The 20000-nt window shown below is 35.3% G+C and overlaps 1 protein-coding gene across 3 annotated transcripts in view; it reads right to left on the bottom strand.

The window, feature by feature from the left end:
* Positions 1-20000, bottom strand: part of AP3B1 (adaptor related protein complex 3 subunit beta 1) — a 173287-nt gene that overhangs the window by 49141 nt on the left and 104146 nt on the right. For all 3 annotated transcript variants that reach the window (XM_054811067.1, XM_054811068.1, XM_054811066.1), the window contains exons 20-22: positions 18669-18843; positions 9464-9536; positions 8510-8616 (exon numbers count right to left, since the gene is read on the bottom strand). In XM_054811067.1, the coding sequence (XP_054667042.1) occupies positions 8510-8616; positions 9464-9536; positions 18669-18843 (355 nt within the window). The remainder of the gene's footprint in view (positions 1-8509; positions 8617-9463; positions 9537-18668; positions 18844-20000) is intronic.

Raw genomic sequence — 20000 nt, 5'->3', positions numbered from 1 at the left:
TTTTTAGTTCTAAAGTACCAATGCTCAGCCACATTCCAGCATCCAGATGATATTTCAGCACAACTCTAAAGCAACTGATAAAAATGCATAGTTCTTTCATGGAGCCTCAGTTTTCAGAGTAGTCTCCTGATTGCCTTTGTGAAATACTATCTTTTGAAAATTCAGGCACCTATGGCTGCATATACTTCCAAAGTCTTAGATAAGCAGTAAACAGAAATTTTTAAATAGACTATTACAGACGTTGGATTTTTGAACTTAAAAAGAGAACAGAGAAGTGAACAGACTTTAAAACTAGCAATTGAGAACAGGAGTGCCTGAAAAATTCCAGACTACTTATTTGCATAGAGAGACAATTTTGAAGACTTTTTTGCACAATTATTTGATACTTCAAAATTAAGAAACGACAATAGTCTAACCCTTCGATTTAGAATGTTACGTGGCTGGCTTTTATTACAAAGCTGTTTCTATTTGATATGTTTACTTACAAGTCAGAAATTTCAAAGGAAATTCCTAAGAAGAGGTGATCAGAACTTTACTTTGCAATGTGTTTTTACATTTATACATGCACGACCCATGTGCTTGGCACCGCACAAGACGGGACTGTGTGAAAGCATCACTATACCAACTTTTAAATTATACCAACCAATGCAGCTGCAGTACACATATAGTTACAATAGGATATTAAAGTCAGAGTGTATCTGATATATATATTGATTTAAAAACTAAAATTATTTTTCAGATATTAAGAATATCACATAAAATGAGTGGGGATAATGTAAAGGAGAACTTTTAAGTAATTTTTTTTCTAAAAATTCAATATAATTTTAAGATTGTTTAAAGAAACTGGCTAAAATAAGCAACTGCAAAAGAGTAACAGAAATAAATCTCTAATCACAAAGTTCAAATCAGTCACCTATGTGGCTAGCATATATAGATACAACATAAAAGTCAGCCTGAGTGTTTTCAGTACAGCGCAGTATTAAATTTATCAATATAACAGTTGCTGTCATTGTAGTTGGCATACTATCTTATTAGACACACTGTTGATCAAGTGTTATTACAACAAAAAAAACCCCCAACTGTGCTGCACAGTCTTCATGTTTAAGTACCACAATTAAGAACAGAGAAATGCAGTTCATTCATTACAGAACCTTTTCAGCAAGTTGATTTTTTCTAATTCTTATTGTAATTGCATTGTTCTAATCCTGTATTATAAAGGCAGCTGCTTGCCTATCATTTGTACTTTCCTCGTTAATCCTGACTCAGTGAATTAACCTTTAATTACAGCCGTTAAAATTGAAATGAGCCTCTTGTCTGGCTGGGGCTGCCCCCTTCCAGTGCATGAGACTGATGAAAATTTTTAGGGTCAATGAATATGTCCCATGTCATGTCTGATAGATGCTAAAGATGTGAGGAGGTAAATGTTACCTTAGAAAGATGTGGTTGAAATTTTTAAGAGCTAGGTTTTATTGACAAAATAAAACAAAAATACAGCTTGGGTTACCCCTCTCTTCTGTCTGAGTTACATAGCACAACACACATACAGACACTCTGTTTTACGTGCATTACCACACCACATATTTAAAGAATAACTTACGGAATCATCATCATGCATTACACATGCTTGTTTTTAAACACCTAGCACCAACTCTACTTACAGCAGTCCTATTTTAAGGAGCATAGTATATGTATTTTTCATGTTGGAAAGAAAAAGAAGCATTACTTCAAATTCTCTCATAGATCTAAGTATTTAATCATCAAAAAAGTTGGATTAGTTTTAAGGACGGTACTGACTTTTAACAGAAGGCAAAAAAAGATCAAGGGTGTCCTCACATCCTCACGGTAACTTATCTAAAGGAGTTTCTTTTTTGCAATACCCTTCCTCCAATTTAATTTCTATTTTATAAAAAGGATTTTAATATTGTAATTGCACTTTACTATGCAATTTTAGCACTTTTATTTTTAAATACAATATTTGAATATTGGTTTAATCTTTTTCACTCCAAGATAACAAAACAGCAAAATAGCATTGAATCAGGAGTACTACTGTAATCAAAGACCTAGTCACTCAGAACACGATTTAATTACTATACAACTTGCTAACTAATTATACATTATATTTATGTAGTTATACATTGTATGTACTTCATAACATAGATATATAAAACATATAATGTATACATTATATATAAAAGCATAAATTAAAAACGCAATCTGGAAAGTATCTAGTACTAAACCACACAATAATCAACTAAATAAATGAGATTATACATAGATATAATATAATATAATATAATATAATATAATATAATATAATATAAACCTCTCAGACTGGGCATACTATTATTTGGGCCAGTGTCTTGTATCAGAAACTTGTTTCTGACTCAGAAGATCATGTTTGAACTTCCAAATTAAATTCTCTGATTTATTTAAAAGAAAAGAATTTGAAGGTTCTTAAGTGTAGAGCTTGTTAAGTATTACCACATTCAATAAACATAAGACAGGTATTTTTAAAGGCTTGAAAACTAACAAACATCACAAGTATTGATAAATAGATTTTTAACTAAAGAATAAAGGAGAAATGACACTTTACAAAATAATGTCATAACTGGGTTTTTTTCAAGCTATCATTTTTAAAATCATGTAGATGCTATTTCTGAAAAATTTGAAATTATAACTTTCAAATATTTGATGTAACACGTATATTATGTTACCAATTTAAGAACACCCTCTTATACAACAGATTTACATAAACCCAGAAAAATAAAATTAAGTATGCAGGAGGTCTTTGTTTCATTCCTTCTTCTGTCTTGGCAATGGTTAATATCTGCTGATGAGCAGCTACATTCATTTGTAGATATCCAAGTGCTTTCCCAAGGTGAGTAAGCATCATTATCCTCATTTTTCAGATGGAAAACTAAAAGATTAAGTTACTCCCTGCAGATCACACAGCAAGTAGTAAGCCAAAAATAGAACTCATTTTCCATATGTAACACCCAGTTCTGTATCCACTGGACCACACTGCCTTCCCACAAGCATCAGTCACACCTAATCAGCTGCACAGCTGAATTTTGGGCAGCACTCAGAGAAAGTTGCTTTTTAACTATTAAATTTAAGACTACACCTTTTCATTTGCTTCATAGGTACAAACTTTCATAGGCAACCTACTAACATATGATATTTGTAAAAAGTGGTTTCAATTAAGTCTTATGCTCTTGCAGAGCACAGAGTAGGGGGAAATACAGACAACGCAGATACTTTAAACTGTTCTACATGGAAAAAGCACCATCTTAAGAAACGAAGCTGGAGAGAAAACTATGCAGAAGTCCAAAAACATCTCTGCTCAATGTGCAAGTGTGGTCAACAATGCAAACAAGTTATAAGCACACACATGGATAGGATACAAGCAGACTATCTTGTGGCACACTTTCCCCTTCAACTCCCTTCAACAAACCTTCCCAAATTCAATCTTTATATAAAAAGATGGGCTTCAGAAGAAATATAACGAAAATATTTAATGCATAGGAAAAAGCTGTCCTGCGATTAGACACCAAAAGGATAAGACATTTCTTCTAGAAAGCTGAAAAACAAGGGGGTAAATGGCAAAATATAAAAAATAATAAAATGATATCAAGGATACCATAAGCCTGTGTTATCCTACTACAAAACCACAAAGACATCTGATAAAAGGGAAGGTGTGGCTAACCTTGAAAAGTGATTTAAAAGAAACATCTTTTGTCTGAGTAAAAAAAAAAAAATTTAGAAATGTCCTAAGAGGGACTGGATATATTTAGAGAAATATAAAACTAGTTAGTTAAGAAACAGTGGTAGTTGATCAAAATCTTTATGAGAACATGGAGCACCAGAGTACCAAGAATCAAGTCAAGCCATCGCATGCAGTCCACTGCTATCATAATTGATTGCACTACATCTGTTTCATGACATTAACAAGTTAATGTTTCTTCTGATACAGCCATTCCTGAGGTAAGAACTCAGACTACAGCTTATATGGATGATAAATGTATCTAGTTATAGAATAAATACTGCTAACAAAGCTTTGAAGAAATAAAACTCATGAAGTTGAGTGTACACCAATAGCTATTTGGAAGAACTACTATTCATTTCTCTACTGTAGGACTTTGAAAATTCTTATGCACCTCATGCTAACCTTTCCTGCAAGCTGCATACCAGACTAGAACCATGACATAATCCATTACTGCAATCCTTGTGTTCCTGGTACTTCTAAGAAGAGATTCTTCACAAAGGAAAAGAACATACTTCAAAGTCAGTTCTAACACTTGCTATAGTGGAATTAGAAATGACCTAAATGGACAAAGCAACCTAAATAATAAGAAAGTTTTCCACTGTAAAGACTATGTCAACAACTAAAATAAAATACCATTTAAGGTGTTCTCCTATTCTGAAAATATCTCTAGTTGAATATTAAGGGAATTCATGTTTACTGTTTCTCAAGGAATTCTGTAAGTGTGCTCAATTTGAAATTAAATGTATTTATCATCTGGTTTGACAGGTCTGCAGCTCGACCTTGACTTTTGTCAAAAGCTATTATTTCTGCTCTACGCATCACCACCCTAAAGAAGTTCTCAAAGTGGATCTCAGTCAAAAGTTCTCTAGAAGACATGAGACAGAAAACAAGATGATTTACGCCTCCCTTCCTAAAGAGTTTCTGTGGAACCCCAAGTAGTAGGAAACAACAAAAACCATATCATTGGTAATAACTACTATCAAGAGAATACACTGGCCATGCTGAATAAAATTTTAGTAAGTAAAGTCATACCACTTCTACAATTATACCATAATTCCATACGCACAATAACTAATGGCAACACTAAATTGTTGCATCAAATATTTTTATAAGTACCTCCTCACTACAACAAGAGTTTTCCCGTCTTTTACTACATGCTTTTGTCATGAACTTCTCTTACCGACCCTTGACTTTCCCCCAAAATTATGCTCTCTTTGGGGCACAGGAAACAATCTTCTCCCCTCAAATCCTACTCAACTCAGCCCACAATTCCACCCACTTTTTGCCCCATCCAACTGCTGCTACCATCAGAACTCATATCCAGCTGTCAATTCTCCCTTGCACTAACACTGTTCTGAATTGTAACAAATTTATTGCTACCAAAGCAGTATTTCCTTCTCACTAATTTTATTTTTTAAAGTATGTGCCATTTTTACCAGTTAATTACCATATGCAGCATACTTAGGGCTCTATACATTTAGGAGAGCAGTTGCTTGTACATTTTTACCATCTAAAAACTTAATGAGAAAAGAACAGGTGGTTTAACTTTTTTTCTCATCAGCTGTGTGATGGCTAGGAACAGATGATCACTCCCCTCTTCAACTTCTCTCCAATACCATAGCTGTCCTCTTCCTCCTGTCACCATTCCTGCCCAAAATATTACTTCCTGCAGCAGGTTATAACCCTCCCTGTCCTTATGACATTCATGAGTGTTGCTTTCAATTCCCTCTTCTCTCACTTTATAACCTCCCTTTAGAGGACAACACCCATTTCCAGCGTTTCCAGATAACCGCTTTACACTGAGTGTGCAGCTTTCTCTCACCTCCTGTTTTTCATTGGCACTGCATCTTCACGTATCCATCTAAAACTCAGTTGACTCCAAATCCAGAGTTTCCCCAAGCACCTAGGTCTGACTTCTCTTGTGTGCATGCCCCGAAAAGCCCTATGGTAGCTTCTAGTGACCTCAGTTACCTAGTGCAGTTGAGCCACCTGAAGCTGGACGACATGTACCAGGGCAGAAGCATGCACAAGGATTTAGCATGTTTTGCATCCGGTTGGAAGAAAGTTATCCATAAATTACCAAAGAATTTTGTTTTTCCTGAAACAAACTATAATATGCATGTGTGCATGAGGGGGAAATATGTTATATGTAAACATGAATCATAAAAACAACTGAGCCGCAGGACAAAGCATCAGGTTGTATACTGTAGTTTCTATTAAAGGATATTTTGATTTTGTAGTTTTAATGAGACCCATACCATTACCATAAAGCCATTCTTGTATTTATGCTTTCTACAATGTTCAGCAGCTATAAATTTGGAGTTCTAAGTTTTCTAAAAGCTGTATCCAATTACAGTGCTGAATGATTTGAATAATAGACTGCCTGACATATTCCAAGATAAGTGGCTGCTACATTTCTTTGATATTAGGGTCATATACTGTACTTATCTATTTTTACTCCATGCTCTCCATTGCCTAGTAATAAATTAATTTCTCACTGTTAGTTTGGCATGTGCCCTACAGTTAAATTCATTTTCACTCCCATTGAAGGAAGAAAAAGTTTTCTGAAGTATAACAACTATCCTCCTTATTTTTAGAATTAGTCATCACAGATTAAATTCAAAATACCATTTTAAGTGGGACATTCCCACATCAAGTCTTAAAAGCTGGTTTTATGTTTTCGTTTCTAGAAAATTACCTGATGATGCTGAACAACATAACAATAGTTATTTAACTACTTGCATGCAAGACTTTTTATAGTATATGTATATCATTTGAAAGAACAGTTTTTAACCTTAGCTTTTAATTTTTGTTGCTTCCTGATGCACAAAACTCAGCAAAGGACCTCATGTACCTCTGCAATTATTATCAACGTCAATGAGAGTTGAGCTTAGATCTGAAAACAGAATACAGCCTAAAACATGTAATCACTATCCAGGCAGCAACAATTAGTTCTTATGTGATTTGAGTTGTTTCCAGAGCAGGGAGTATTAGGAAATGTTCCAGCTTCTTTGCTGGTTACATGTTTTACCAGGAACTCAACACTACCAAGACAGAAGCATTTTGCAGAACCAACTGTTTCACACAGAACTTCTTCCACTGTTTAGCCTACACCTTCTAGCTCTTTCTATCCAACATCTCTATTCCATTGCAGCTACCTTCTGAATAATGGGGAGAAGCAATTTAGCAATAATGGCACTCACGAGGAAAGCAAGCATGAATGTGGGAGTGGAACATATGTACTTGTACTGTAGATGATGAAAGGACTAAAGACATTGGCAAACAAGGTGTTCTCAAGCACATGACATTACTGATTGCTATCTTTAACCTACCCTCAAGGATGATTACTCTGAAGTAAAGCAAAGACACCAGAGTCAGTCTTAAGCTAACCCAGAGCCAGGAGAACAGATGATTGCATCTGTTTTGAGCTGTCAAAGCCATAAAGGATGGCAAAGAAGCAATGGTGGCATTGCAATCACAGGGATAACAACACAGGTGTGGTTAAATGCAGGCTTGCCACCTAACGCTGCACACTGCACTGCAAAGTAACATGGAAGAGAATTTCTGGCATTTTCAGACTGCGTTATGTGAACAAATACACATAAGGTAAAGTGACTGCATATCCACAGATTGTTACTGCTCTGCTTGAAATTTAAATGGCATCACAATTTTCTTAGATAAGGCTAATATCCAACACATTATCTGAAATTCTACCTTTTCAACACCAAATTTTAAAGCCTGTAAACATGAAACTGAATCATTAGCTAAGATCTTTTATTTCTTCAGTCAAAACATTCATGCACTTTCTTTATGTAAGAAGTATTTGATTTTGCAAATGTATTGTTCCCAAAGCCAGCACAAAGTACTTTACCAGCAATTATTAAATTTGCAATGTAGGCTTTACATACCAGCCTCATTAGAAACAAGGCTAGGCTAAAAAATGTATGTGCCTCTGGTATTTTTTCTGGTGACTCCAATTCTTATTAAATGGCAAAATTAAATTGGACACACAAATGACTAAAAAAAAATTTAAAAAAATCAAAAACCCAAAACCAAAAAAAGAACGCAAACTACTACAAACTACTATGCTTTCCCCCAACAAAGGAATGCTCTCTACCTCCATGACTTTGCTAACCTTAATTATACCTATAGTTTTGAGATTCCCTAATGGAAAGTGCTACAAAGCAGAAAGCACTAACAAAATGAATCATGACACATACTGATACACCACTGATTGTAAATCTATACCCTTTTTATTTGCACCCAGGGGCTATACTTTGTATACTCATGAAAAATTACTTCCAAGTGGCAAAATGTCATAATTGGAGGCATGTATGGTAAACAAAGAGGCTGAGGATTAACAGGTATGTGATTTTCCTGTCATTTATTTTTGATAGTGTCGTAACTAGATTGTTTGAAAGATTCGTATAGTTTGGATACTTAATTTGTGAATTAAAGTTTCCCTGAGGCAGAAAAAAAGACAGAATGAAAAAGAAGGCTAAAAATCCTTGAAGGCATCCTTCCCAGACAAACAATATTCATACTTTTCTCCACATTTCAGAATGTAATTATTATAGATCAAAAAAAGCTGCCAGACTTGCATGTAAACTAGAATTTCATACAAGACTTTTATAGCTGAGAATCACTTTAATGACTGCCTCAAAAACACGTGAAATGCTTCAATTAAGACACCCCCCCTACAGCCACGCCTCCACACACCCCACTTTTTTAAAGGCTACTTACATCAATGACTGATGAACTTGACAGACTTAATCCCTCTAGGTCTGCTGTTAAACTTGGGGACAAAACCGCTGGTGTAGGAACTGCCACAGGAGTTGTCACAGGACAGACTAGAAGTAAAAAGGCAATTGATACTTAAAAAAAAAAATCAGAATACTGGGAAGAACAATGAGCTATTTTCATTACATGTAAAAAGGTTTTACATCTTGATCTAATTATTTTATCCTTGTATATATGTTTCTTAATAGCAGATTATTTTTTCAGACATATAGCCCCAATACTCAAATGATGAAAATATAAATAAAACTGATTGATGTATAGACCACATGTTATTTACATTAAAAATATTTTGTCCTCCTTTCCCATTTTTTCTTCTATTTTATCCTTCAGTCTGATCCATACTATACAGCACATTTTCATTTACAAGTTAGGAACAACATAGATACTAATGCATTTCTAACATGTGTTGCACCTATAAAAGTAAAGTTGAGGAATGGCATTAGAAAGCATAGCCAAGTAACAGTGCCAGCTACCCTACCCTTCCAAGATGACATTTTAATCTGTTCTTCAAAATCGTGATTTTCAGTATCTTATTATAGAACCACAATTGGTTCAGAGGTTGCACAGATATTGTACAAATAACATCCACTGGCACCTGAGAAAATAAGCCCAGTTTAACAGGAAACAGGTCCAGACATACAAAACTTCTCAAAATAAATGTTTTACTTACCAATACATTCTAAATTTTGAAACTATTTCTCAGTTCCAAAATAAACAAAATCAGAAATTGTAATAATTTTGCTTAAAAATTAGTTGATAGTCTAAGCAATTATTTTTTTGTCAGGAAGCTGGTAGAATAAATGAAAAGAATCAATGTTTCGGACATTTAAAATTCATTGAATTAACTGAATTGAATTTATGCCATGGGAAAAATGAAGCTTTAATCAAGATACTTACAATCATCTAAATCTAAGAGAAACACATCTTGTTTATTTGGAGCTTTTCTATCTTCTACTGGTTTTTCTTCTTTCTGTCAAAATACATGAATATTTCATCTTTTACCATATTAGCAAAAGAAAAGTCTTTAATACTTTTTTAAAGCAAAGCATATTTTCTCTGCTGTAAAAGAAAAACGTATCCATTTTCAGGGCTCGGCATTCAAAGAATTCACCAAGTGAGAAAGATTTCTTCGTACAAGTAAGTTGAACCTAAACTCCACATTTGAGTTACATTTACTGCACTGAAGCCCATGTTTTTGTTTAATATTAATAGTAGTTGCTACTCAAAGAAAACTTTTGATGACAAATCAGATACTTCTGTTCAGACTATTAAAATAGAGATAGTGGCTTTTTTTTTTTTTTAAGACAAAATACTTGGATACTAACATTTCTGTTACCATATGAAAACCAAGACAAAATCCATTCAATGAGAAAGTAGTGTTATTTGCATTTATATAGGAATATGGAATCCTGTACCTTCATCTACTGGGATTTTACTGCATTGTTGGACAAATAACAAAAAGTTGATTTTTGTCACAAAAAAAGTTTTAATTTTAAGCCTTAAGATGAGTTCTAATCATGAGGATTGGCAGCACTTTAAGTAGAGCACTAATACAGTAATCTCAGTGACTCGGCAAACACAATATTTCAACAAAATGTTTCAATACAGCTAAATATAAAGTTCTAAACTGTTGGTCATACCTACAGAACACATCTAGACAGTGACGATTTAGGACAGAATTTAGTGTGTCACAGCTCAATATGGACTCCCAATAGGATGGTTTAGTAAAAAGGATTGATCTTTGGATGTAGCCAGAACTTGGACATGTATCCTGCTGGATGCTCATCAGACAGTTTGTCATCATGCTGTTCCTACCCACTCAAGCATCCTTCATCTGGATCGGCTGAAGAACTTCTGCCTTTACTCTCTCTGCCTCACTTGCAGGACAGGAGGCTTTGTCGTTCTTTCAGAGAATTTGTCAACTGCCTTTAGAACTTAAGACATTGCTCACTACAAAAGGTATTGCAAGTAATTTAAACATAGTCTTTGCAGCAGTCACACTTCTGTGAACCTTTTAGTTTACCAGTTTCCTCTTCAACAGGACATGACAGCCAAATGCGTATACATATATTATTCTTTTATCTTTTCTAATAAATTAACAGGTCTATATAAATCAGTAAAACTCTGTATGCCCATCTGGGCCTCCATTTCTCAAGCATTACTTGCAAGCTGTCACAGTCTCTTCAGGTACTCAGGATACAAATTCCTACAGGAGCTTGGAGTCCTCTCAGAAACTCAGCAGCTAGAATCACTTTCTTTGACTATCACCATAGAATAAAATGACTCCTATTTGCTAAAGGTGTATTCCCTTTCTTCTAGTCTCTCAGTCTCATGATCACTTGTAACCTAACAACAATAATGCCAAGCCTATTTTTTTTTCCAATTTTGGGAGAAATTCCACAGTTCCCTCTAAAGAACATGGAAGAAATCAGCTCACATTCTTGCTATTTGAAGCTGTTGATGTCAATGACTATCAGGCTTTACCTAAGCCAAAATGACATTGACCATCTTTTTCTTCAAATAAACCCATAGCTCAAATAGATAGTAGCCATTCATGTGATCAATACAGATGTACTGTAGATATTCTGGGAGCAGAACAATCTTGTGGACAGAGAAGAATGGAAGCCAGTATTTTTAAAATTATTTTTAAATCAACATACTTCAATGGTCCTTATCACTATGTTATTTGAGTGTTCTACTATCGCTGATTTATCTGAAACACAAAACTTCTCTGGACAAAGGAAATATTACATAACATCTTTAAAAAATGGTGCTAATTATTCCATTCCTTATATGCTTTGTCCAGAATTACCGAGGGACTCTGCTGCAGAACCCGTTCTCTTAAGATCCATTCTGGTCACAACTACCAGGCTTCATTTTTCTCTTCCAGTGTGATTATTGGCAAGTCATTAATCTTATTTTGGCTATGCTTTTTTTTTCAAATCTGTGAAATAGGATGAATAGTATGTTTTATAAGCTACAGGTTCTACCTGAATTACTCACATCTATGAAGTGTCAGAGAAACAATTTCTTGACAATTCTTTTAATGAATTCCAAATCTTTTTGTAGCATCATTTGGTGAATATTTAGCCCTGAATCAGGGGTTTAGATGTTATGTGCAGCATTTTTACTATAAACTATGTATCACAATGTTTTTGCTAAACTACAAATTCTTCAGACACTGGAACATATTAAAAAAACATGGTTAAACAAAATGCAAATATATTTTAAAAAGAAACCCTCAATTTCTGAACTGTTTCATGGCCTACCCCCACTTATCCGTAAGATACAGTTCTATCTTCAACTATGATTAAGGTTCAAAGGTTATTTGTAGCTAGAGTTCTGTATTTGCTAATTATGCTAGTAGAGATGGGATTTCTCCATTCCCTTTTATTATGCAGCCAATTAAAGTCTATAAAAAGTAGCTCACTCACATGAGAGGCTATAGCACAAGGATGAGAATTTTGAATATGCTTCAGTTCTGCCAATGGCAGCATTGCTGGGTCAAGATGTTTAAAAAAATTAGGAGTCAGAGCCAAGAAATCCTCTTACTGTTAATTTGTTTACTGAAGACAATTAAGATAGGACATTCTATGTACAAATAACACCAATAGTATGCTTCAATTTTTTTTCCCTGTTATTTATCTTTCCATTCTAAAGTAGTTACTAAGTACATATCAGAATGCTTGATATGTAATTTTAAGATAAAATGCAATTCTGTACTGATATTATTTTGAATCCACTATGCAATTCATTTTTAAAAATGGAGAGAAAATCCTTCAAGAGAATTTAATTGTTATACTTCAAAATAAAATAAAATAGTCCTAAGATAAGCCACAAGTACAGAATCATTACATCAAGGTATTGCATGGTAAGAAAAACTTCCCACGCTTTCTCAGAATACTGTACTTTAAAAAAAACCCCAAACAACTCCTTCCCCCCCTTCCCCCCCGCAACAAACCTACCATCTGGGAAATGTAAAATCAGAAGCTAACTAAATCAAGATAAAGCTAATGTTGAAGTATGATCACATCTTATTTTCTACTTCAGTCAAGTGTGTCAAGCTTAAGTAAATACTCAACTACTTACATGTGCGTGTATGTATGCTATACATACACATAAACACATAAATATTTTCATATTTATACATATATTGCTATATATGGGTATATATATTAATTGTGTGTAATTCTGTACAAAACACCAAAGAAATCTATTTACATGGGTCTTGCCTATTACGAACATGATTATTTTTAATTTGTTTTTTCCAGGAAAAGAAAATTGATTGGCTTTCTAGGAATAATAAATAGCCAATGACTGCAACAAACACTACCAACAGATATTTCTACTGAATGAAAAAAGCTTTGCATTTCAAATCAAGACAATAAAAAGGCTCTGATGTGCCTGGCATTTCTCCGTAACATAAGTTTTCGTCTTTTTTCTTAAAACTGTGTCTACAATATAACCCAGTTTCCTACCAAGAGAGCCCACTAGGGGAAAAGCAGAATACTAAACAAAGAAGTTAAGCTATATTCCATCAAACATTTCTCCATTTGCAATTCATCTTGGTAATAGAGATAGAACCTGGTAAATGCATATAGGACTTGAAGCAGGAGATTTCTCTTGCTCAATGCATAATTCATGTGCTCCGCCTGCAAAGTGTGTAAAATGAGAATTTCACACCGCAGCATGAGCCATGGAGCTGCAGAGAAAAGGCAGATGAAATCATATTTTGCTGTGCGAATTTTATTTCTTATCCTCCCAATATTTATACAAAACCATCATTGACAATCCAAATGCATTGACAGATCACCCACTGTTTCCATTGTGTTAGCACTTGAAAAGAGATCAGGCAGAAAGATAGACAATTTGTTTTTGTATATTTTTTAAATAGTGGATCGGGTTTTTAACAGCTGAGTGACTGTATTATACTTGTATAAGGAGGTCAACAGTAGCTGATTTTAAAATCCCACTGTAGAGACATCTACTTATACATGCATCATCCTCAAATCTGCATTTTAGCTCTATTTATGCTTACAGTATAATATGTATCTGAACACCTGAAACTATCCATATTTCAAAATGATATAAAACACCGCAGTACAAGAGAGTGAGTTTTCTATTCACTGCAGCTCAATTACAGTGAACACAACAGCTTTTTCAAAATGATTCTTCAAGAGAAAAAATATGAAAGCATTAATAATATATTCAGGAAAAATAATCCAAAGTTTCTGTAACCTATTTTAATGCTAGTAAATGCATGGATGTATGCACAAATTAACCTCCTATGTGAGTGTAAGCAAATCTTTTTTATTATGAAAATTCTGCTGAACATGGCAATTGAACCCACAGAACATACAGAATGGTAAACACCACCCAAAACATCAACTATGTAACATAGTTCATAATATGTGTCAAACTGAGAAACTGTAAAAGTAGAGCCTACTAACTACTCCTCTTATCAGTATTTCAGAAAATCTTTTCACTTTTATTTAAAAGGAAAGGAAATCCTAATGAATCATCTCCCCATATACACTGACCAAATTAAGAATGCCCTGTAGCAGAATAATATAAGCAATGGCTTTTCCAATAAAAATCTATCAGAAAAAACCCATGCATTTCTAAGAGCTTGGTTGAAACCATCTGTTTCCTGGGTGGCTTGAAGTCATGTAGGAAGCAGAAGAATTCCGAGATTTTCCTCGAAATAAAATAAACATGGGTGGTTCCTGTAAAATATACCTCAACACAAGAGCTCTATACTAGACTTTATCTATAACCTTCTTTAAAGGTTGTCAACAATTGCTTTTCTTTCCAGCTTGGAAAGGCTGGATCTAGGCTACCATCAGTTAGCTCCACCTATCATCATAGGGCTCAAAACAGGTCTATCTCAAAAAAATTTATTAAGCTAGTTAGCATAACAATCACCTTTGATACAAAACACCTGTGATTCTCTCCTCCACCTCCTCATCCAGCTGGGCTTCTGAATATAATAACCAAGCACCAGAAACACCTCAAGTATAAACGCAGGCATCCAACATGGCTTAAATGGAAACTAACCTCATGGTCCTTAGAGATTAATATAGTACACTGAAACAGTCCTCTATGTTCAAGAGTGCTAAATTAACTTTCCCCCCTGCCCCCTTCATAAATGACCATTGCTGTTTGCAGTCCATCAGCCATAGTTGCCCTTGTTGCCCTTACATTACATGTATAATTTCTTAGTGAAAAAGAATTTAAGGAACATAGACATTTAGCTTTTGCATAGTGAGCTCTATGCTATCTTTTCTTTTTAATAATCTCCTTGCTTCTTTTCTTGCTGCCATGCATATAAACCCATTGCTATTTGTTTTAATATTTTTGTGATGTTTAAAGGCTTTGCAGTTTTTCAGTTCTACCCTTTGACTCTATCAAGTCTTTTGTCAATTGCTTGTAAATACTTTTTGCTCCTAACACATTTCTTTTCAGGTGCTGCTTAATCAAGAAAGACTACAGGACTACTGCAACATTCCTTCTCTTCTCTTAAAATCCAAGGGCTTGACAATTTTCCATTGACTTCAACAAACCAATCCCAAATTTCTTGGACATTCTGGTTCTCATATTATTCAGCATATTTGACTTCACACATTCTCGACTGATGTTTTAAAATACAAAAGCTTCTTTATGCTAGTAGTCCTCATATATCCTGTGAAAGAACCAGGACAATTTAGATAACTGTAGTGAAAGAAATCATTAAAAATGGTACTGATATTCTGAGAAAAACAGACAGATGCAGCAGAGAGAAGACACTATTGTTTGAATGCGGTTTTGCAGTGGCCGCTCAGGACTACGCAGGTCAGAGTACCTGTTACTTTCTGGTGAACAAATACTGTGCTAATATGAGAAACTGCAAACTGGTAAAATTAATTCACATCCCATCTAGCATCAAAGGAGTTTATTCTGAGAGGATTTAGGTTACATTTGTTGTGCTACCATTTTTTGGTAAGATTCAGTTTGGCTTCTCTACTAGAAAAAACTTTGACATACTTTGACACAGGTGTGTTACCCAGTGTGGTACTCAGGTAGGAAATGATGATCAAATTACAGAAACACACCTCGATTTCTTAAATGCTACAGTGTCACTTCTTTTGTTCTGCTTGGTAGAAGAAGAAGAGATTAAAACTTAAGGTTACAACTCAGAGTTCCTAGGTAGACCTATAAAATGACAAAACAAAGACTACATACATCATAAGTTCAAGATTTAGAATAAGCCTTACCTCCTCAGTTAAAGGAGATGCACATCAAAACAGCTTAATAAAGTTACAGGCTCCACTCTTAACTGTTCAAAACACATCTGTTCACCTGCTTCTACAATTGCATCAAATGCAACAAATGATATCTGGTTTGACTATGGTATGTGAACTATTACAGGAGCTTGACCCTCACAAATTGATGGGCCCTGACAATATCCACCCAAGGAGATGATGTTAAGGGAGCTGGCTGATGTCATTGCCAGGCTGCTCTCCATAATCTTTGAAAAGTCGTGGAGATTGGAGGATGTCCCATAACACCGGAAGAAGGCTAATGTCACCCCCATCTACAAGAAGGGCTTACAGGAGGATCCAGGAAATTATAGCCCCATCAGTCTTACTTCAGTCCCCTGGGAAAGTTATGGAACGAATCCTCCTGGGGGCCATCACAAGTCAAATGAAGCAGATGATTGGGAAAAGCCAGCATGGATTCAGCGAGGGCACAATGTACTTGACAAACCTGATCACCTTCTACAACAAAGTAACTTGCTACAACAAAGTTGATGTGGGATGAGAGGTAGACATTGTCTACCTGGATTTCTCCAAGGCTTTCGTACAGTTCTCCACGGCGTCCTCCTAGAGAAACTGATATGTTATGGTCTAGACAAGTGATCTGTGAGGTGCGTGGGGAACTGGCTGACAGGCTGCACTGACAGCATGGTGGTAAATCACTCTTTTTCAAAGTGGCAACCTGTCACAAGTGGGGTCCCTCAGGGATCGATACTGGGCCCAATGCTCTTTAATATCTTCATATGAGATCTGGATGATGGGATCAAGTGTAACCTGACGAAGTTCGCTAATCACACCAAGCTGAGTGGGGAAGTGGACACTTCAGAAGGGAGAGCCACCCCCCAGGAAGACCTAAATAGCCTGGAGGAGTGGGCTAACGAGAATCTTATGAAGTTCAACAAGGACAAGTGTAAGGTCTTGCACCTGGGAAAACATAATCCACCCAGCTGGAGAGCCGCTCTGTGGAAAGGGACCTGTGGGTCCTGGTGGTCAGCAAGCTCAGTGTGAGTGAACAGTGTGCTCTGGTGGCAAAGAAAGCCAACAGGAGGCTGGGTTGCATTAACAAGGGCATCACCAGCAGAGATAAAGAAGTCGTTATCCCACTCTACTCAGCGCTTGTCAGGCCACACCTGGAATACTGTGTTCTGTTTTGGTTCCCACTACACAAAAAAGATGTGGACAGGCTGGAGAGGGTCCAGGGAAGGGCCACCAGGATGATCAAAGGGAAGCCTGCTGTATGAAGAAAGGCTGAGAGAATTGGTTTTGTTCAACCTTGAGAAAAGAAGGCTTAGGGGAGACCTCATCACCATCTTCCAGTACTTAAAGGGTGGCTACAAAGAAGATGGAGACTCCCTTTTTACAAGGAAACACATGCAAAAGACGAGGGGTAATGGGTGCAAGTTACTCCTGGGGAGATTCCGATTGGACACATAAGGAAAAAATTGTCACAATGAACAATCAGCCATTGGAATAATCTCCCCAGGGAAGTGGTGGATTCCCCAACATTGGACACTTTTAAGATTTGGCTAGACAGGGTGCTGGGCCATCTTGTCTAGATGGTGCTTTTGTCTAGACGGAACTTTTGCCAAGAAAGATTGGACCAGATGATCCTTGAGGTCCCTTCCGACCTGATATTCTATGATACTATGACTATTCAGCAATCTATACAGAAGTCCTGACCGAAATGTCTTGGCTTAATTTAAAATGCATCAGACTATCACTTAATTTTCCAAACCACCTATCAGTATTAAAATGGAAACTTCTGAGCTACAATTCTACCCTTCAAATTTTTATAAAGAATACAGAAAGAAATGCACAGGGAATATTTCACAACAGAAAAGTAAGTTTCAGAAATTCACTTACTCTTCTACCTTAACAGATGTAGGATAAAGTTCCTCATTTATTTATTTTTTTAAATGAAAAGTAGGTAAAGAAACAGAAACCAATTCATGCTATTAGCTTTAGCTCTATAATGCTAGCTTGAGTATAATGAACTTTTAACCTCTTTTTCTTCATTAAGGCAAGCAATTAAAACTTGACACATGCATGGCTCTGCTGAACACTTTCGCATCTTTGCACATTTCCGAATTCAATTTTAAAAAGATGCATCTGAAAGTTTGCTACTTCATAAATGTTGTAAGAAAGCTAATATAATTTGAAGTAATGGAACTCTTTATAAGCTTTATTCCTTTCAAACACAGAGAGCAATAAAAAGTTGATTACTCATTAAGAATATTAATTCTATTAATCTATGTATACACCTCAGTAATAGATGCATTAACTGCACTATTCTAAATTTTAACAGGAAATTTTAAAACAAAGCTAGTGGTTCTACTAGAATGTCCTCAAACTTTTAAGAAACAATGTACTAACATTTGTTTCTTGGTATTGCTTTCTGTCAGGCCCAGGTCCTGTAGTAGTTATACTTTAAGATCCCATTTTAATATAATAATCATCCCAAATCAATATATTATTTTTGTGAAATACCCATGTACTATGCTTTCATCAGTTCAACAGTAATCTAAAAAAACAATTAGGTTCTATTATTCTTCATCTACCTGGAGTAAAAATGTAACAGAATTAAAACCAAAATATGCTTTTCATTATAAAATATGCTTCCTTGCTTATACTATCAAACTACTTTGGGAATGGTCTTCGTAGGAACAGTAAAAAATTTTTTTCAGAAATTGTTTTTTTACATATCCATAAACCTACTACCCATCTCCATTCCCACAGAAAGAAACACGTATAGATGGTTAGATGCATCTTTTCATATTTTATAGTTTTTTTCAAAAAATATATTTTACCTTACTGAAGGTAGCACTTCTAGATTTTCCAGACTCAAAGTCACTTTTAGAGTCTGATTCTGACTTGGAGTCCGAAGAGCTTTCTTCTGACGAACTGGACTCTATATCAGAGGAGCTGGATGTGCTTCTCTTTTTGGAGATCCCCTTTGCTTTCTGTTTAATGTCTTCTGAATCACTACATATTGAAAAAAAAAATTAAGAGGCATGTAAAACCACCAAAGAAATCTGCTTAGGCAACATCCTATGTTAACATTTCAAAGTTTTATTAAATGAGTTTTAAGTCAGTATTTCTTAATGATAAAAACCTCAGCTAATATGGCAGAAGTAGTAGCTTATTTAAGGGTACACAAAATTGTTCTATCACATTACACAATACATCATCCTATCTAATCTAAACTAGTGAAACAGCCAAACAAAAATGTGAACATATTAAATATTAAAAATATTATTTGCATGCATCAAGCTTGTGACATTTCTGAAAGAAGTGCTGACACCCTTTTATATAAAGAAACTTTCAGACTATTCCACCTATGATTAACATAATCTCAATTGGTTATAAGATTTTTTGCAAAGTAATATTGCATTAAAAAAATAAAAAATGATGTATTGAATTTATTCCTTCATTAATTATTCTACATCAAACCACCTAGAAATAAGACCTATAAAATCTACAAATATTTCAACCCATTAAAGAGTTTATACAGAAGAGCTATTACATTCTGATACCTTTGGTCATATTGAGTACCTTACAGCTAATGGACTTCAGAGACACTAATCTTCAAACAGTGAAGTTCTGTTCACCCTGGCAATGTTGGATTATGTTACTCTGTGCTAGCAGCTACTGAATATTATTAAAATCTGCCTTGTTTGCTTCTAATAATACTATAACTACCAATTAGTAGATTACCCTTTTGTTTGGGGGGAGTTACTACCTAGAAATATTGCAGAAAATGAAAACTTTTTTCTAAGAGTTATGGAGCAGATGAATTAGCATTGCATATAGAAAAAGCTCCCTCTGTTCTTGGATCTGCAGGCAACCATTTTATACTTCTAAATCAGGTGTTTCATACACCACCTGATTCAGTGTGTTGGGTTTGTGTGGCAAGGTTTTGGTAGCGGGGGGGGCTACAGGGGTGGCTTCTGTGAGAAGCTGCTAGAAGCTCCCCCTGTGTCTGATAGAGCCAATGCCAGCCGGCTCCAAGACGGGCCCGCCACTGGCCAAGGCCAAGCCAATCAGCGCCTCTGTGATAACATATTTAAGAAGAAGAAAAACACTTAGAGAGAGAGAGCTTTTGCAGCTGGAGAGAGGAGTGAGAAGATGTAAGAAACTCT

This window comes from Grus americana, chromosome Z, assembly GCF_028858705.1.
Source record: "Grus americana isolate bGruAme1 chromosome Z, bGruAme1.mat, whole genome shotgun sequence".
NCBI lineage: Eukaryota > Metazoa > Chordata > Aves > Gruiformes > Gruidae > Grus > Grus americana.
This window is presented reverse-complemented; position numbering and strand designations above follow the sequence as displayed.